General features: G+C 47.2%; 1 protein-coding gene and 1 long non-coding RNA gene across 9 annotated transcripts in view; one reads left to right on the forward strand and one right to left on the reverse strand.

Moving 5' to 3' along the window:
- Positions 1-4,947: 4,947 nt before the first annotated feature.
- Positions 4,948-8,823, forward strand: LOC310712433. Its single transcript, XR_014528886.1, has 2 exons — positions 4,948-7,460; positions 7,689-8,823. It is a non-coding gene; the product is annotated as an uncharacterized lncRNA (long non-coding RNA).
- The window catches only part of LOC310712380 (sialic acid-binding Ig-like lectin 13), a 31,039-nt gene continuing 16,039 nt past the window's right edge, over positions 5,597-20,596 (reverse strand). For 2 of the 8 annotated variants that reach the window (XR_014528866.1, XR_014528867.1), the window contains 4 exons: positions 18,512-18,611; positions 10,321-10,352; positions 9,000-9,090; positions 5,597-7,151 (listed from right to left, as the gene is read on the reverse strand). Coding sequence is in view for 6 of the 8 variants with exons in the window: in XM_083515354.1 (XP_083371480.1) it covers positions 6,948-7,151; positions 9,000-9,090; positions 18,512-18,611 (395 nt within the window). In the remaining 2 variants the exon portion in view is untranslated. The remainder of the gene's footprint in view (positions 7,152-8,999; positions 9,091-10,320; positions 10,353-18,511; positions 18,612-20,596) is intronic. The other 6 variants (XM_083515354.1, XM_083515353.1, XM_083515358.1 and 3 more) reach the window with 3 other exon arrangements.

The following is a 20,596-nucleotide window of genomic DNA, read 5'->3' on the forward strand; positions in this document are numbered from 1 at the left end:
ATCAAATACTCCCTGATCCCCAGCGAGGCACATTCCCAGGTAAGTGGGTATAGACTTTCAGTTTGTTCTTAATTAAGCACATCTTGCTGCAAAAAGATCTCAGGTTGCGGTACCCAGGGCTGCAGGAAGAGAGAAATGCTTTGAACATACAAGTTATTCACTTAAAAAGCTGGTGCGATTGAAGGTGCCATCATTTTATTACCAACTCTTGGCAACAAAAGTGGATTAAATGTTCTACTGGCACTCTCCAAGGTTTGCCTTTACACCTTACGTTTTTGTTAAATATTTTATATGCATGTCTAAATTAGGAGTTTTCAAATATGTTCATTGTGCAAGTGAGCAGCTTGCCTACTGAGTGCCTACTACAGGTGATGTGGTTTAACTTTCTTCCCCACAACTCTTCCTATCCACAGGTGGTAGTAGTAGTAGTAGTAGTAGTAATAATAATAATAATAATAATAATAATAATAATAATAAATAATTTTATTTATGCCCTGCCCTCCCCAGCCAAGACTGGGTTCAGGGCGGCTAACACCCGATAGAAAAACAAATTGACTGAAATACCACTTAAAAACAAGATTAAAATACAACATTAAAACATTAAAATACAGCCTCATTTCAATGAAAACTCAAATCAAAAACTTTTTGGGGGATGGAAACGTCAAGTCTTCACCAAGGCTAACTATCCAGACTAGTCCTTGCACCTTAAACCTCTTGCCACTTGTAAGTAGAGGTGTGTTGTTTTTTGGTCCACTCTGTGTTCTTTGCATGCAGCGCCGCTTCCATTCCACTGCAGTTCATCTTCTGCCAAAAAGCCACGTTATTCATTTTGCGGTCCACTGTGACATAATCACATAACATATGTTGTTGTTGCATTATTTCCCCCCATACGTTTCCATGCAAAGGAAACACAATGTGATCGGGAAAGGATGCACGATCTATTAAGTATCAATTGCGGACTGAAAGCAACAGCAGCGAATGCCAGTTGCAGTCAGAAGATTGATTGCCATTCTGGACATAGGGCTGATAAGTAAACTTCAGCAATTTCTGCTCCTGTTTCCATTAAAATTCTCTGTAGGCTAGGCTATTAAAGGCAAGTGGAGCTCTGGTGTTGTGGCAACAACAGTCCGTCAGTCTTAGTCCTAGATAAGGGTAGTACTTCTGTCCCAGTTGCACCCAGTGGTCCACCTAGTCCAGCAACCTGTGGGAAACTCGCAAGAAGAACCCGAGTGCAAGAAACCATTCCCCTTTTGTGGTTTCCAGTAACTGGTATTCAGAAGCATTTCTGACTCCAGCCATGGAGGCAGAGTGTAGCCATCAAGGTCAGTAGCCACTGGTAGCTTTTCCCTCCATGAAGTTTCTTTTAAAGCCATCCTAATTGGTGGCCACTGCTGCTTCAAGTGGGAGGGAGTTCCATCGTTCAACAATGCATGAAAAAGTATTGTATCTGTCCTGACTCTGCTAATGTTCCATTGGATGCCCCTGAGTTCAAGTGCTCACAAAGAGGTGGCATCTGAAGGGTTGCAGGTTCTCTATAAGAATGTAAGCTATACATTTGTTGAGTCTCTGCGTGCATCTGGTAACCCTGCGAAACAGCCCTGGCTTGAATGAAGTTATGGGCAATGAGCATTCACACATGCACCTTTCCCTTTGCAGTTCAATGACCCCTTGCATTCCCCTGAAGCACCGCAGAGAGAGCCTCCAGAGAAAATGACCACACATCCATACTAGGGCCAGGGCCTTTTCAGTACTGGCCCCGACTTGGTGGAACGCTCTGTCACAAGAGACTAGGGCCCTGCGGGACTTGACATCTTTCCACAGGGCCTGCAAGACAGAGCTGTTCCACCTGGCCTTTGCTTTGGACTCAGTCTGACCCTTATGTTTCCCCTCCCCTTATGGTTTTGATCTATGGGCTACTTTTAAAATGAGGCTGCATTTTAAATTGCATTTTAACCTGCATTTTAAATTGGTGGGGTTTTTTTCCTAGTATGATTTTGCTGTAATTTTACTGGTGTTAGCCGCCCTGAGCCCGGCTCTGGCCATGGAGGGCGGGGTATAAATAAAAATAAAAATTATTATTATTATTATTATTATTATTATTATTATTATTATACCAGAGACATGGAAGGTCCCTAGTAAATGGTAGAGCACTGAAGTGGCCCATCCTTTTTTATTGCCCAAGATAACATGGGAAGGTCCTGGCCCCACCACCAAAGTCTCTCTTACTTGTGTTTTCGGCGGCACCAGCAAAACAGCGGCTGGGGGTTCAGTCAAGAACCTGCAAGTGCACAAGCTCTCTTGAGATTTCAGTGAGATCTTGAGAGTTCTTGCTGGGAACCATTGGCAGAGGTGGCAGGGCCTGCTGGGTGCCCACAGGGGTGCTGCCAACCACCCAAGTGTCCCTATTTTCCAGGGACGGTCCCGGATTTACAGAAACCGTCCCAATTTCTGATTTGACCCTGGAATGTCCCGCTTTTCCTTAGGATATCCCTGTTTTGATTGGAGAAATGGTGGAGGGTATGGAGTTACATGACCCTCCGAGCCAAGGAGATAAGTAACTATACAGCCTTTAGAAGACACCTGAAGGTAGCCCCGTATAAGGAACTTTTTACAAGTTTAAAGTTTTATTATGTTTCTATATATGTTGTAAGCTGCTCAGAGTGGCTGGGGCAACCCAGACAGATAGGCGGGATATTATAATTATTATTAAATAGGATGGTTATGTAAGCTTTCAGAATGTTTAGAATTACCCAAATGGACAGATATAATAAGACAAAAACCAAAAAGTGACGTGAAAAAGGAATGGGAGTACCTAAACGAATACCTTAAAAGCCAAGGTTTGAGGACAGAAATCTGGCTGAGCCTGGAATAACCTTGTGAAGTGAAAGGGTAAGAAAGAGGGATTTATATCTAGATGCTAGGATAGAGATGATTAGAAAAACAGGAAGATACAATGAGAGGTTAAGGAGGTGCTGTGGGATTGGTGGAAGTCAATGTTTGTTTTCCTTTTTAGTGTTTATATTATTAATTTGTAAGATTTGGATTTGTTTTTCATAAGCTTGTTTTTGTGTTTTGTGTATTGTTATTTTCCATTTTGTTGTTGTTGTTGTTGTTGTTGTGTGGAAAATACTAATAAAATTTACTATTTTTTTAAAAAAAGGATGTCCCTATTTTCATCGAAGAAATGTTGGAGGGGACGGTGCTGTGTCTTGGGGTTCTGCCACCTGAGGTGGCTACCTCAGTCTGTCTCATGGGTGAGCCCCTCCCTTTTAGAGCACATGCTATAGCATGTGTGATAGGAATTTTGAGGTCTTAGATATATGTTAAATGTTCATAAGTGTACCAACCAAGCACGTACATAGATCAGCACAGGAAGGCCGACCTGGAACCATTTTTTATTCCCAAACTGACAAAATGTTTTCTCTGCAAGGTCAAGGAAAATGGAAAAGCCTCCCCATTGTCTTTTCCTTCTCAAATCCTGTCTTAAGGGTATGTCTCTGTTTGAATAGGGTGTGAGCCGGTGACCTGGCCCAGGAACTAAATATTTATCATTACAAAAGACTGGCCAGGCTCCCCAGGCAATCCAATCTAGTAAGCAGGGTATCCAATCAAGTAACCTGCCAGACAGGAGATAAACAACGACAGGAGAAAAACAATATTCAAATTTCTGTTTTAGATGGCCTTTTCTGTGATGTAGGTATGATGTATCTGAGGGGTGGTCTTGGGTTACACCCATTCTGTGATGTATGTATGATGTTTCTGGGGGTGGTCTTGATCTACAGGGTGGCAATTTCAAAAGTCTTTATAAGGCCTTGCACTCCATTGTTCTGGGTTTCTGGCTTCCTCCTCCCTCCTGCATGTGAGGGGAGCACCCTGTTGCAACAGATCAATAAAGATCAAGCTTACTAGCTGCTTTGCTTCTCAATATTCTCTGGTTGGCCTCTGTTATTTTCTCCTACCAATAGAGAACCTAACGCAAGGACTCTATATGGGCTCTTGGATACCCCATAAGGGAAAAGGGCATTTTTTGTTTACAACAGCATGCATGCAGGCATTCCTAACCCCTGACATCTTTAATGATGAAAGACAACTCTGCCTGAGTCCCTAGAAAGTTGCTGCCAGTTTTAATAGATGGACCCATGACCTGCTTCCAAAATGAATAAATATCCAGGTTTGCTTAGGCTGCGTCATTTGCACTGCTTTTATCCTTGGACGGTGTCATCCCTGTCCCTTTCCGGCCAGCTGATGTCACTGTTGCCGTGTGATTTCTCGCACTGACTCATCCTCCTCACACCTTTCCAACAAAGAAAGCTCCTCTCTGCGGATCTTGCAACCGCACTGGCACCATGACATCGCACAGCCAGCAGGCCTGCCTGCAAAATGCACACCACCAGCTGGTTCGACAGTGAGTGGCTATTTATTTATAGAGGAGGCAACGGTCTCATTCTTGCGGCCAGAGGATTGCGCAGCTTGGTTCGTGCCGGGCGGCAAGCGGCGGAAAGGGCCATTGGAAGCTGCACCGTCGCAAAGCATTCCAATACACATTGACAGGTGGAGAGAAGGCTTTATTACTCTCTCCCCAGCACTCACTTTTCTTCCAAAGAAGGCAGGGCAAGATATTTCTCCTTCATTCATTTTGTACTCTCCGTGTCCTGCAATTTCTGAATCATCGTCGGCATCCTTTTTTTATGCTTTGTTTTGCAGGATTTTTTTTAAAAAAACAGCAGGACTATAATCAGTGCTTCTCTGCCCAGGGTATGCAGTACTGGCACTGAATTTTGTTGTTGTTAAAAAGTGTGATACAGTGGCACCTCGGGTTACAGACGCTTCAGGTTACAGGCGCTTCAGGTTACAGACTTCGCTAACCCAGAAATAGTACCTGGGGTTAAGAACTTTGCTTCAGGATGAGAACAGAAATCGCATGGTGGCAGCGGGAGGCCCCATTAGCTAAAGTGGTACCTCAGGTTAAGAACAGTTTCAGGTTAAGAACGGACCTCCAGAACGAATTAAGTTCTTAACCCGAGGTACCACTGTATTTACTGTTACAACTTCATGGTGAGTACCTGCCCCTATTGTTCCAGAAATAAAGCACTGATTATAATGCATTGTTTACAAAACGAGAACACACCTTTTAATCGGAATCGTGCCAACAATGCAGTTAAAGAGTGTGTGTTTATGCTTGTAGCTGGAAAAGACAATTTTTTACTAGGGGCAAGTAAAAAATAAATAAACCAGAAACTAGTCGTACTGTTGGCACAATGCAATCTTTACAGGCATCCAAATGGCCTTGAGGAGGATGTTATTCCCACGCAGGAAGTTATCCTGGGATTCATCTATTAAACCGCAGGGGGTTTGTGGACAAGGCAGCCCCAGCCACATCTTTACCTGCCCATCCCATGCCTGAAGGCAGGCTGAGGTCCCCGTAATGGACTGGCCTCCACTGTATTCCAGCCTGCAAAAGTCAAGACTGCCCCAGAGGCAGCTCTGGCTTTCCATAGGCGATTGGACAAGTGGTTATTTATGAGTCTGTAGTAAATGGCATTTTGTGATATGGCTGGTTGTTTCTTTCTTTAATGGAAAACAACAACACTGGGACTCTAAGGATTCCATTTCAAAGCCTGCAGCAGGCTACAAATCAATGCCTGCACAAAGGCACATGCTGTGAGATGTCACTCTTTGGTTGACTGGCAGGCGGAGCTGCAAGACTTTGTTGATTTTATTCGTTCATTTCGCAATATTTATATGCCGCTCGAATGTCGCAAACCCTCAAAACGGTTTACATAAAGAACAAAATAATAAGATTATTAGCAAATGAAGACAGCTAGAAACAGCTATCCTAAATAAAATATCCTCTCTTGTCCGCATCCTTAGGAGTCTTCAACTAGCTACCACGGTGTTGCAGCCTTAATTCCTGCAATGCCATTCCTATAGAATGAATAACACATATTCAGCCTGAGACCTTATTTCTGAAACACACAGCTGAAATCGAAAAGGCTGCGCTCAGAAGTCCTCTGCGTGCACACAAATTTTTGAAGAGCGCCTGCTCTGCATTGAGGGTTCAACCCTGACATCTCCAGATAGGGACTGCCCACCGCCCAAAACCTTGGAGTTCTGCTACCAGCCAGTGTAGACAGTTCCGAGCTTAATGGACAGATGGCTTGACACAGTAGAAAACATCTTCCTATGTTTTGATGAGACACGAGTGAGGTGGTGTAGAGACCTTGCTCAGGCTCTCACCTCTGCTTTTAGCAAGTTTGACACCCATTGAAAATCAGGGGGTGGAGCTTTTTGCAGGAGAGGGCTCAACTAAGCCTGCAAAGCTCCCTTAAAATAAATGCTCTTTGCTCCAATTGGCCAGAGCTGTTCCAATACATTTTGCTGTTGAGGTATAGGACAAGATGGTACCCCCCGCTTTCTATACAAAGGAACTGCCCAGAGTGGCAGTTGAATCTTACTTCAATACTGGCAAACAGCTAGGAGGCTGCCCCTGCTGCTCCTCAACATTTGCTGCCTGAGCCAACCTTACTCTGCCTAATGTTCAGGCCGGCCTTACTGACAAGAGGTGGTTTCTAAGGATCACAGGTGGGCATCATCTCCCACCCCTGAAGCCTCAGAACCTTTGGCTGGAAGGTTGTACCCAGGGCTTTGCGCATGAAAAGCATGTGCTGTGCCACAAAGCTACAGGCCCCTTTCCCGCTTCCTTCACTTGCTGCAGATCACGTTTCAGAGTAAACAATGGACAGCCTATGCTTCCCCCAAAGGGAGTATAGAGAAATGGACAAGAGCAGGAAGGGTAATTGACACATGCACACTATGAGGAAGGGGTTTCTTCGGAGGGCAGACAGCAGATCAGAACCAGGAGGTGACCTCCTTTGTTCGCAGTGTCAACTAGACTTGAGAAATCCTCTTCAATCTGCCTCTCTGGCTCCTCTTTCAACATCTGCAGACTAGACCTTCTTGATTTCAGCATAATCTGATTTGGATTCTTCTGAAGTGGGTTCTGGTAAACATTTCAGTTCACCAAAGTTGAGAGATGCGTAATGCAACTCTTCGGGGTCGTTGGAGATTTGGTCGGGGTATTCATCAAACTTCTCTTGATCTTCTGGAACGTCCTTGCCTTCGTCTGGATTAGGGACCGTGAGGCTGTTACGCTGTTGGTGAAAAACAACAAGCAAACATTATGCAAAACCCAGGATTGAGCTACTTTAAAGCTTATCCGTAACCTGGACTGCGAAACTTAAGAACAAACAGGTTCTCCCTCCCCCAAATCTTGAGCACGTTCTTCCTTCTTTGCTTTATTTCTAAACTTAAAAGGCCCTCAAAGCTTTTTGCTTTTAAATTAGAAACAAACAAAACTCAGGTTTAATCTCTGTGAATGAATGAAGGGATGCATGGTTATCTGAGGCCATGGAGATGTGCACAAGCCCCATTCCCAGTGTCCTCATGTCTGCCTTTGCTCAGTAATTATTAATTATTATTATTATTATTATTATTATTATTATTATTATTATTATTTATTATTTATTCCCTGCCCATCTGGCTGGGCCTCCCCAGCCACTCTGGGCGGCTTCCATAAAAACCAAAAATACAGTAAAATATCACACGTTAAAAACTTCCCTGAACAGGGCTGCCTTAAGATGTCTTCTGAATGTCAGGTAGTTGTTTATCGCTTTGACATCTGCTGGAAGGGATTTTCCTCATATTGCGCCAGGAACCTATAAACCTTTCCTTGAACACAAGTGGAATGATTTCTGTCCGGAGTTGGGAACTTTTTTTCCACCCAAGGGACACATGCCTTGTGGGAAGCCCTTTGGGGGCAGCATCCCAGTGGCGGGAGTGTAAAAAATCTGTGTAACCATTCTCCAGCCCAACAAGCAAGGTGAAAATTCACAGTTCAAGGAAACATCCCAGGCAGGAAAACTCACTACAGGAGGGTGTAGAGCTGTGAGAGGCATGAGCTGGGTCAATGGGGTCTGGGCAGAGTTCCAGGGGCGGAGGAAGGGGGTGCGGTGGGGGCGGGTTGCCCCAGGTGTCACCACTGGGGGGTGACAAAATGCCGGGTGGCACTCACTGTGGGGCCTGCAGCACACCCGAGCCACATGTCTCACCTGGGAGTGACGCAATGGCTTGGACACCATCAGGCTGCCCCAAATGGTCTGCCCACTGCCTCCCCCCCCCCAGCTGTAGGGCGGCTGAGTGGGAGGAGGCAGGCAGACTCCTCGATAGACCCGCGGAGCGTCCTGCCCTGGCTTGCCCCTCCCCATGGGCGGCTGGCCCCACCCCTGGATGCAGGCCACACACACCGCCCCGGGCGCCCAATCGGCTTGCTCCGCCACTGCAGAGTCCCAAGGGGCTTGGAGGGCCACAATCAGCTTTCAAGACTGAGGTTTCTCTCCCTGCAACGTGCAATCTGATAAAGCAGGGTCCCCCATTGTTCAAGGGATTCAACTGCAAATGTGGCATGAAGCCTTGCAACATTGTGTGGGAATCCCTTGCAGATAACCACAGCACCTGGAGACAGGCGGTCAGGTTGTATATTCACAGCAGTGACCAACAGTAATGACCGCTGGGAGGAGTACAGAGAGAAGAAATGCTGTGCGTTGCATCTGCAGCAGCAAACAACCAGACGCCTTCATCTGCCCCAGCTGCAGCAAAACATGTCTCTCCCCTATCGGTCCCTACAGCCACAGCAGGCACTGTAACTCTCCCAATGGTTTGACTTCACCCTCAAAGGCTTATTCTTTCATCATCTCCTGAGACAGACGGATGCCAACCGAAACTCCCTATGGAGGTCTTCTCTATGCAGCACAAGGAAGGTCAGGGATTGAGCAGGGACAGGGGATGTGTACATAAAAATGATGACTTGGGGGAGTGAGGCTGGCATTTGCCACCGCCACCACCACCCTCCACCCTGCCTGAACACAACTTTGGACTGCATGCTATCAATGTGCTGATGTGGACTTTTTAAACGTGACAGCTGAGAGGCAGGTGCTACAGACCTTGACATCTGGGGAAAGCTCGCTGTGGACGTGAGTCAAGGGCTTTGCGATAGATTCTGAGGCAGTCAAAGGTTTTCTGTCCTTTGGGTACCTGCAGAGAGAAATTTCATCCCCTTTTCATTTAACTGACCTCACGCCACCTCCAGTTGGCTCATGCCACTCCTCAATCCATTTCCCTTTTTCTTTTTAATGTCCAGAACATGCACACAACAGGGACAGGAGTGCTGAATCTTAGCATCGGCTTAAGCTGCAGTGGTGTAAGTTGGTGGAGGCTGGTCTCTTAGGGCAATCCCAGTCAGCCCCCACTTGCCTGCCTTCTTACTTACAAACCTGGCACCAGCCACCACTGGTGGAAGTCAAAACTTGCAATGCTTAGTGTACACAGATGAGAAACTCCAATTTCTTCCCTTGTTACAGGAGCTGTTCCAGACACTCACCATCTGCATTCATACAGCAGTTCATTCTATTTCCCCAGAATTTCCCCAACCATTAATTTTTGCATTATATTCGAGCTCCCACACGATGTGTAAGCCACTCCCAGAATGTAGCCGACTATAGCACAAGTTTAGCGCTCATTTCTCAGTTATTTGCAGAAACATATTTTTTTGCACAAGCAAAAAACACAAAAACAAGCTCTAGACTTTTGCTATATTCTGCTATATTTCTAGAGGTGATACACACAAGCGTAATGTGGAAATTAGCAGGGAAATGTTGGGAGAGCAGAATAGACTGCCATGTGAATGCAGCCACCATCTCCCCAAGGAAATGATCTCATGTCTCTTTTAAGTGCTGTACAAGCCCTAAACTCTGACACCATGCCTGCTATTCCTCATATTCCAAAGGAGATGGGGAACCCTAAAATAAATAAAAAAGAAGGAAAAAAAGTAAGAGTTATACAGGCCAGCAAAGGCCAGGGTGAGGAAAACACAAATATCAATGAGATGGCTTGGCCCCAAATTGTGGGAGAGAGATAAGGCAATGCTGGAATCAAGGCTATGTACATCACAATCTGGTTCTATGCATGTTATTCAGTAGTGAGCTCAGATTTTAAAGCAATCACAGAATCATAGTAGTGGAAAGTGTGTTCTGGATCGCAGCCAGAAAGAGGCAGACAGAAAATCCTGACATCATAAACAAAGAGCTGGAGGAGATGAGGAGAGATGTTACGTGTATATAGAAGCAAAATTTGGAAAGTTTTGATTCGGCTACAAAAGTAGGTGAGATTGTAAGTGACCAAGAAGATTAAAAGGTGGTTAGAAGAGAACAATGATGAATTAGACAACAGGGTGTGAGAGAGAGATGTTCCAGTCAAGAGGCTTACCTGAAGTGGATGGAGAAAATTTAGCAGAAGACCTGGAAAAGATTATTGGCTAGTTTAGTGGGAAGCCTTGTGAATGAGCAACACTGCTTTAAGCAGCTCTGAGAATTAACAGTGTATATTCTTATAAACATGAGGTGCCCTGGTTTGGTTTCAGAACCACAATTCCAAAGATGCTGCTATGCAAACAAAATGGAATAATCCCAAACGGCTAGTCCCTGGTGCAGACATACAAAGCACCTGCCTATCTCTTTGACTGGGGATTACTTTGAGATAAGAGAGAAAGTGGGGGAAATTCTTAACAGATAAAGTAACCAAAGGAAACAAGTACAGTGGTACCTTGGTTCTCAAATGTAATCCGTTCAGGGAGTCCGTTCAACTCCCCAAACGGTTCGAAAACCAAGGCGCGGCTTCCGATTGGCTGCAGGAACTTCCTGCACTCAGTCGGAAGCCGTGGAAGCCATGTTGGACGTTCAGCTTCCGAAAAACATTCGCACACTGGAACACTCACTTCCGGGTTTGCAGCTTTCAGCAGCTAATTTGTTCGGGAGCCAAGCCATTTGACTACCAAGGTATACGGATAACACTTTGAGCTTCTGTTTTGATAGAAATGGTTTTATTGGGGGGGAGGGGGATTAATTGAAAACTTTGCAGTGATTTCCTGGAATTGTTTGAAAGATTATTCATGGGTATGCTCTGTGTTCAGATAAATAAGACAAACAAGACAGAACAGCAAATGCTGCGCTAGTAATCCTCCCACTGATAGAGGAAAATCATTTGCAGTCATGTAGTATATTATTTTCTTCTACTTTCTTCTATGGGGACAGATCTACTCTCTTACCCCAGGCACATTGCCTGAATGCAAACATGACCGAAGTCTATTTTGACCCTAGGACATGCACTGTCATAGTCCTTAGTCCTTTGGTCCAGTAGGGAGAAGAGGAGAGACAGCTTGGGGACTTGCCTGCACCTCTGTACACCGCCGGAAGATGGAGGAGCAGGACTCTGTTATGCCTCCCCGTATTTCTCCATGCTTGGGCCCATGATACAACTTCTTTGCACCTGTTGTATAATTCACCCTCCTGCTCCTTGCTGCAGTTTTCTTGTCTCCATTAGTTACAAGTGTGATCACATGCAGAGGAGGCTGCTCTGCGAGGGCAAATGGGGCACTGCCCCACAGCCTCAGTCTGATCTGAGCCAGGGCCCCACTACCACCTGCCTTCTTACTTACAAACCAGTCCATTGGCAGCCAGCTTCCTCCTCCTTGAGGGACGCGGGTGGCGCTGTGGTCTAAACCACAGAGCCTAGGGCTTGCTGATCAGAAGGTCAGCGGTTCGAATCCCCGTGACGGGGTGAGTTCCCATTGTTTGGTCCCTGCTCCTGCCAACCTAGCAGTTCGAAAGCACGTCAAAGTGCAAGTAGATAAATAGGTACCGCTCCGGCGGGAAGGTAAACGGCGTTTCTGTGCACTGCTCTGGTTCACCAGAAGCGGCTTAGTCATGCTGGCCACATGACCAGCTTTACACCAGCTCCCTCAGCCAGTAAAGCAAGTTGAGCGCTGCAACCCCAGAGTCGTCTGCGACTGTGCCAAACGGTCAGGGGTCCCTTTACCCCCCCTTCCTCCTCCTTACTCAGTGCTGCCTTTGTAGAACTCATCGGGACAAAAGTAGAATTAGTTGGCTCCTCCCACCCAGGGCTCTGGCTCCGCCTTTTTGTTGGGCTCCCTGCCTGCCCCCCTACTGGTTTCATTGGGCACCAGGCACCACTGATTAAATGCATTCTAAAAACACTAAATGGATTTAATTGGGGCATGGAGATTTCAGTTCTATTTGGGATTTGATTGGTTTATTTATTTTGCTAGAACCACAATGTTTAATACTAGAGGTGTTACTAGGACCACAAGACCAGTGGCGTAGCGTGGCTTGTCAGCACCCGGGGCAAGGCAAGTAATTTGCGCCCCCTAACCCGTGGATTTGCGCCCCCTAACCCGTGGATTTGTGCCCCCTAACCCTAACCCCCAGATGTTGCGCCCGGTGCGGCCGGCCCCCCTGCACCCCCCACGCTACGCCACTGCTTCCTGGCAGTTTTATTCTCTTGGCAAACCGCTTTTGTAGCTGTCAAGCGGTTTATAAATTTTAGGATTTTTTTTTTTAAAGGGCATTTTCAGAAAAAGCTGCTCGTGGCTCTCAGCTGTTCCCTCTCAGCTGCTCGCTCCTAGTTTGTGGGAGGGTGGATTTAAGGCGTGACGCGGGGGGGGGGGGTTGCGTGCGAAGAAGGGCAACCTCTCCCCACTCCGCCGCTTTGCTCCACCCTGGCAGGCAGGCTGGCAGGCTGGCTACACGCGACGCGCTCGGAGAGGGCCTCCGGATCGTCCCCCGGGCTGGGCAAGGGCTCGTTCTCACGCAGCGGCTGTTGCGCAGCCTCGCCGCCGCCGCCGCCCTTGCTAATTCGCGTGCGGGGAAAAGCCGCCGGCAGCCCTGGGAGCGCCTCCCTCCGTGCCTTCACACGCAGCTGTGCCAGCCCAGCAGGCGGCTCCCATCCTCCCCGAGCCCCGGCCGGGCTAGCGGGGGTTGTGAGCCACCTGCAGGGAGCCGGGGGTCCTAGCAGGCTCCCTCGGAAGGTGGAGCGGGGCCCTCCTTCGCTGGAGGTTGGATGGCCAGCTGCGAGGAATTCTTAGCAGGCTCGCTCCACCTCCTCCTCCTCCCGACTTTGCAAGGAATTAGCAGGCTCGCTCCACCTCCTCCTCCTCCCGACTTTGCTGCTGCTGCTGCTCGGCTTTTTTCCTCTACCGACGGCACGCTGTGCCTTGCTGCTGCTGCTGCGCAGCTTTTTTCCTCTAACAACGGCGCGCTGTGCCTTGGAGAGGTTCCCGCTTCCTTGAGGGGGGCCGGCCAAACGCACCCCCCAAAATGTTGCGCCCGGTGCGGCTGGCACCCCTGGCACCCCCCACGCTACGCCACTGCACAAGACACAGCAACTGAAGCCTTGTGTAAGTAGTTGCTTCAAATGGGGCAATATAGAATTAACAAACAGGGTGCCTCTGAGCGCATGCAGATTCCAATAACATGTCTTCAGCACCGGCACCAATCTTACAGTCCAGCTACACAAGAATCCATTCCAGGTTTTCCTCTCAGGCTTTCTTCATCCCAGCAGTTTAATTTGCAACTTGATGGTGGCTAGGGCTGCCTTTTTATTGTTACAGTAATTAAAATAACTGGCAGTCTGAAAACCCTGGTGATCTACTGCAAATCACCCAGAGATTTACTAGAAGATCCTGATTTACTTTCTGACTTCTCCTGGGTTGTTACATAACACGATAGAATTTCTCTCCCTCTCGAAAGGTATGCAAGGAAAGTAAGACTACGTTAATAATTCAGGAAATGCATATTGATTTAGGCTGAAGGCACCAGAATTCATTACAAAATTAAAATCGAGGGAGACATTTTCATCTCCAGTTACTACTGTGTCAAACAATCTGCATGCGGGGGAAACAAGCCAACTTGGATTTTTGCAATGTAAAATATGTTGCAGTCTATCAATATATTGACAAGGAAGGGAGAATCTTGATGATGGAGGATTTATTCCTGAGCGAAACTAATGCTTCTGTGGGCTCACGCACCAAATTACAAACAGGGGAGAAAGAGGGAGGGAGGTTTGGAAAACGAGGTCGATATTTTATTAGACTTCATAGAAGGAGACACTTTGATAGGTCAAGAAATGAAGAGTGTTATGGGTCACTTATGTTGGCAGATTGGGTCAGAGTAATGTTTATAACACTTCATGCTTCTAAAGTGTTTCATAAAGGTGTACAATGTTTCTTAAGCAAGCGATGCCTAGAAGACTCCGACTTTATAGACATTAGGCTTGCTGCTCTAAAATCCTATGATTCTAAAAATTGGAGGAAGCATCTAGTAGAGCAGATGCAGAAGGTCCCTGGTTCAGTCTCTAGATTAGCCTTCTTCAACCTGGTGCCCTCCAGAAGCTGGTGCCCATCAGAAGCTGCTTTCGACCAAGTCAGAAACATTGGTCAGTCAGTATCACCTACACTGACTGGCAGCAGCTATTCAGGGTTCCAGGCCAGGAGTTTCCCAACCTGGAGATGCCAGAGATTGAACCTTCACTACTGAGCTGTAATTCCTCTCCAACAAGTCCCTCATCCTCCAGCCAACTTGTTCAAGGGTCAGGGATGATGGGGGCTGAAAGCAAACAACATAAAGAGGGCATCAAGTTGAGGAAAGCTGCCCTAGGCCCTCCAGCTTTTTTTTAAAAATGGAACACCGTGATCAGTGCCAGAGCGCACTGAAATGCCGTTTAACTTCCCACCGCAGCGGCACCTATTTATCTACTTGCACTGGCGTGCTTTTGAACTGCTAGGTTGACAGGAGCTGGGACAAAGCAACAGGAGCTTACCCCGTCGCAGGGATTCAAACCACCGACCTTCTGATCGGCATGCCCAAGAGCAGACATAGGCAAACTCGGCCCTCCCATCATCCCTAGCTAACAGGACCAGTAGTCAGGGATGATGGGAGTTGTAGTCCCAAAATATCTGGAGGGTCGAGTTTGCCTATGCCTGCCCAAGAGTCTCAGTGGTTTAGGCCACAGCACCACCCGCCCTTCTTGTCAGAATATAATACGAGACTAAATAGGTCAGTGGCAAAGTTTGGACAATCAAATCCTGACTCAATAAGCCAAGAAATGCAATGAGTTGCATGCAGTCCCTTTGCCCTCATTTTGTTGCCCTCCCTTACAGAACATAAGAAGAGCTCTGCAGGATCAGGCCCATCATCCCAGCATCTTGTTCTTACAGTGGCTGACTGGATGCCTATGGAAAGTCCACAAGCAGGATCCAAGCACAAGAGCACAATCCCACTCCTGTGGTCTGCAGTGGAAGTAGAACAGGAGAGGGGGTGATCAGCTAACCATGGTTCCCGTGACTTCTGCACCAGGAAACCATGGTTAATGGCTTCCAAACAACCAGGGTATGTAGCCATGGGTGAAAAGTTGACTTATGAAACCAATCTTGTTTCAGTTCCCCCAGTTTGGACTTAACAGAAAGCTGTAGTTCATGCTTCTTGCATTCTCCCTCGGCCTGTGCTGAACACAAAGAGATAAAGAAGAACTCTGCTGGATCAGACCAAAGACCCAGCTAGTCCAGAATCCTGTTCTCACAATGGCCAGCCTAATGCTTTTGGGACGCCTGCAAGCAAGACTTGAGCACAACCACCCTCCCCTCCCTTGTGATAGCCAGCAACTAGTATTCAGAGACATTCTGTCTCCAAGAGCAGAAGAGTTCTGAGTCAGGATATGATTGCATAAACCAGGTTGAGCAGTAAGGCAGATTTCATACGTCTGATTTCTTCCCCACATAAGAAATAGCTTTTGCCAGCTTCCCAATAGATGCCTCAGTATATAAACCGACTGCAACACATTTAACTTGATCAATTATAAATAAGAGCAACTTTGCTCGAGGAAATTAAATAATTTGTTACTGTCAGACAACGAGGTTGCGTACTGATGAACTAAGGGGATTTTTCAGACTTAATAATACTCCCGAGAAGAATAAACTAACTGTATGAGAAACTAATAAAGCCTATATGTGGAGGGATTCATAACAGTTTCTTCATACTTGAATTAAAGGAGAAAGAGGCAGAGGGAGGGAGGAATATATTAGCGAGACTGAGATGTCGCAAACGGCGGATAGACAAAAGAGGAAGAGGTCGGCTTCCATAGGAAATACAAAGGATGTTTGTGCAACTAATCTTAAAGATGCGTCGTTGATGGGCTAAAAAGTTGAAACGGGTCAATAAAAACAGTATAGGTAACATCTGAATGTGCATTTTTGTACCTCTTTAGGCTGCTTTGGTATTGTGCAACCCCTCAGTCTGCTGACCCCCCAAAATTTTTTGAAGCAGGGATGCACTTAATCTTGGGAGCACACCTGCTTGACATGGTGGAAGTCGGTAAAAACAGCACACCTAGAGCAGGCCTCTCAGCCTCATGTCATGCCTTTGCACCTCCAACCCCCTGCTGGCTGCTTTCCCCAAGGTGGTTTATTTTATTTGAGTCCCTAGGGGAGGCAGAGCGGCTGGCTGGAGTTGGCATTTGGGTTGGCTTGAATGCTCAGAAAGCCGCCTCAGGGCTTTCATTGAGGGCTGATCCACCCTTCCTCTTGCCCCGCTGCTTTCTCCTGGAGAAGCCTGTTCCCAATCAGAGCAAACATCATTTGGGGTTTTCTCCGGATTGATGTTTGCTCCGATTGAGCACTAGAGAGTGGGTTTTCCCTGGGAAAGAAGTGGGGCAAGGGGAAAAACTGCTCTGACCCGCGCTATCTAGGCATGGGATGAGCAGAAGTGTGCATGAGTCCAAAGTGTTGTGATTAAGGCAACAACGCTTGCAATAAATTGCCTGAACCAGTGAGGGGCAGTAGGCAGAAAGGTAATGAAGAGCTCATCCACACTTCCAGTTGTCTTGTGCCAAAAATCATGGCATAGGTCCAGGAGGTTTTGCCTTTGCCCTGACACCTTCCCCCAGAAAACCTGTTCTTTAGTGCTGAATCGGAACAAACAGCAATCTGCAGAAAACCTGATTGCCATTTGTTCCTATTCAGCGCTAAGCCACGGGTTTTCTCCTGGGGAATGCAACAGGGCAAACAGAGGTGTGGATGAGCCCTTAGTCTTCCCTCGGTGATTCCTTCTTAAATAACAACCTGCAGATTGTGTTTTCTCCATCAGGCTTTACTTCCTTCCTCCTGCTTCTTCAATCAGTTACCATTCGTGTTAGCCCTTCCTTTGGTTAGGGTTGCCACATTTCAAAAAGTGAAAATCTGGACACAGAAATTGTTGAGCTTTTTTGGCAAAGTCCTGAACTTCTCTCATCCTCTTTTAAAACCATCTAAGCAAGAAGGAGGAGAAAGAGAGAGAAAGCCAACCAGCTTTCTCCCCCCTCCATGTCTAATTTTATGGGGGGGAAACCCCATTCACAGGGAAGGGGTGTCTGTGGCCCTCCCAATGTTTCTCTCATGGCCAGTGGTCAGGGGTGATGGGAAGGGGTATCCAATATCTTATGGAGGTTAATAATAATAGTAGTAATAATTTATTATTTATACCCCACCCATCTGGCTGAGTTTCCCCAGCCACTCTGTTGTGTAGTCCCGGCGGCCACTCCCAGTCACCAGTCTAGCTGCCGCATTCTGGTTTAATTGCAGTTTCTGGGTCACCTTCAAAGGTAGCCCCAGGTTCCCGTATGTTCCCGAATGCTATGCTTCCCATGTGCTTCAGTATAGCGCAAACTCTTTGCACGAGGGGTTGGGAACCTCATATTTAAACCCAGCCAGATGGGTGGGGTAGTATTAGTATTAGTATTAGTATTAGTATTAGTATTAGTATTATTTCATGCTCCCTTATGGGCAGTTCTTCGGAGGCCACATACCAGTACAAAAAAAGCACATTTATATATTCCGCGTATTGCTTTTATTGACTAACATTTTGCCCCGTCTTTAAATATGCCCAAATGCCTAACAAAGGCTAGCAAACCCAACTAATGAAAAGCCAAGGAAATAATAACAAAACTGTAATAACAGAATGTATTCCATGCACACACCCTAATCCAGGGATGGGGAATAGAGCAGCTGCTGGCTCCGGGACCAGATACCTGCCTAATCTGGGCTATTTTACATGCTTCTTGACCACCTGGGCTGAGAGCTCACTCCCCTCCCCACCTGTGCACCCCAATGGCCAGGATCGCTGCAAAACCCTGACAATTCCCAGGCTTCAAATCAGCGGACTGATTGCTGGACAATAGCCATTTGCCAGCAACAGCGGCACTTGCTAGGGTGACACCAAGCGGCTGTGTCATGCCTGATCAGTCCCCCGGAGGAAAGATGAGTGTCTGGAAAGCTCTGCAGAGTAGGCCAGCACAGCACGCAGTTTTTTGCAAGCCAAAAAGCACCACCGCCATCCACCTTCCATGAAGGTGCAAGGCGGTGATTGGCTTGGAATCTGCTCAGCCACAACACTGGTGATGACGTTTCAATGTACTGCCAACGACAGCATTGGGCCCTCTCTCCTGCAGAACATAATACCGAAAAAAATATTCACTCCAGGTGGAGCCTTTCTCTCCATCAACATCCAGCACAAAAGAGACTCCCGCTCTCCTCAAGTACTATGGAAACAGACAGGCGCTAACTGTTACTTACCTTCTGGAAATCAGAACGACAATAACGATCAGCATGACGACAGCCAACATGACGAGGGCACCCATTACGCCACTGATTAGGTTCCTTTTCAGAGAGTCTCCTGTTGGTTCAGAGGAGAACAAGTCTGGTGAAGCCACAGAGAACCAGCTTCTCCATTCCCACCCACACCACAACTCCACCCAATGTTTGAAGTGACTCCATTCTGTTTGTCCCAAAGAGCCAAGAGAACCCAGGGCTATCGATAGGCAGAATGAGGCCAGTGCCCCAGGCAGAAAATGCTAAGGACATCAAAAGAGTATTTCTGGGTCAGGACAATTGCCCAGTCAGGATCCTGTTCTCACATTGGCCACCCAGATACCTCTGGGAATCTGGGAAAGAGAACCTGAGCACAAAAGCACTTTCGCCTCCTGTGGCTTCCAGCAACTGGTATTGAAAAGGATTGCTGCAGCCATGGCAGGAAATGCTAATGCTAATAATAATAATAATAATAATAATATCTTTATTGTCATTGCCCCCTTCGGGGACAACGAAATTACTTGACTGCTCCATAAAAACACTAATTAAACAATACAGTATAATACAGCAAGTGAGATTAGATGACTTTCAAAGTCCGGGCTTCCCATTCAGGGCCGAGATCGCTCTGGAGAAGAAGCTGTTCTTAAGACGGCTCGTTCTTGTCTTCATCGTCCTGTATCTCCGTCCCGACGGCAAGAGCTCGAAGAGACAGTGACCAGGATGCGATGGATCTTTTACTATGTCCAGTGCCTTCCTATGGCACCTTGTGGCATAAATCTGCTCTAAGGTGGAGAGTGGGCAGCCAATAATGCTCTCTGCTGCCTTAACAACCCTGCACAACCCCATCCTGTCCTGGGTAGTACAGCTTCCGTACCACACACATAAGCCATAAGTGAGCACGCTCTCAATGGCACAGTGATAGAAGGCAAGCAGCAGTTTCTCAGAAAGTACAGTCTCTGCTGCGCCTTCTTCACAAGCCCCCTTGTGTTGACACTCCAGGACAGATCCTCTTGTAATTCAATGCCCATGAGGAAGGAAGGCAGTGTGGTAACCAGCAGCCAGAGACGTAGCAAGGTCAGATGATACCCAGTGCAAAAATTTACCCAGTGAGCTTTTTTTAGGGATGGTACCCTAAAGTTGTTGACCTTTTTTTAGGGAGGGTTGGTCGTGAAACAGATACACCCGTAGATTGTGCAAATCCGACCGATGATCACATTTTAAATGCATCTGTGTCAGCACCACCCACAAAAACCCAACCACCCATAGGCGATCGCAGGGGTCAGCAACCTTTTTCAGTCCACCATCCCTCAGACCATGTGGTGGGCCGGAGTATATTTTTTTTTGGGGGGGGGACGAATTCCTATGCCCCACAAATAACCTAGAGATGCATTTTAAATGAAAGGACACATTCTACTCATGTAAAAACCCGCTGATTCCCAGACCGTCCACTGGCTGGATTGAGAAGGCAAGTGGGCCGCATCCGGCCCCCGGGTCTTAGGTTGCCTACCCCTGGGTGATCACATTAAACTGTCCACCAGGGATGCGAGCGCTGTCTGCTGGAGGGTGTGGATGCTACCTGCGGGAATGTGCCAGTCTGATCGTCAGGCATATTTGCACAATCAGCAGGCGAATTTTCACAACAACAATTGCACCAATCATGAAAATCCGCCCATCGGGGGTGTGAGTGCCACCACGACGATCCGCCTGGGTGGATTTTGTCTCACACACACCCAGGCATGGGTGGACCACACCCCCACACACTCCTTGCGATGCCCCTGCCAGCAGCGGCTGGTGCCCATCAAATCAATGAACCCAACAGTGGGGGTTGCCAGAACCAATGACAGGCAGAACCATTTGAGTGTCCATAAAGAAGCAGGTAGGCAGGGAATAGCTGAGAGCAGGTTGAGCTTGTTGGGGCTATGCGGAAGAGGCCCCATGAAACAGCCTCCACTGGCTAATGGAGTCCCCTAGAGCGGTACCTATTTATCTACTTGACGTGCTTTCGAACTGCTAGGTTGGCAGGAGCAGGGACCGAGCAATGGGAGCTCACCCCGTTGCGGAGATTCGAAC

Source organism: Podarcis liolepis (assembly GCF_965112155.1).
Source record: "Podarcis liolepis genome assembly, chromosome: 7".
Classification (NCBI taxonomy): domain Eukaryota; kingdom Metazoa; phylum Chordata; class Lepidosauria; order Squamata; family Lacertidae; genus Podarcis; species Podarcis liolepis.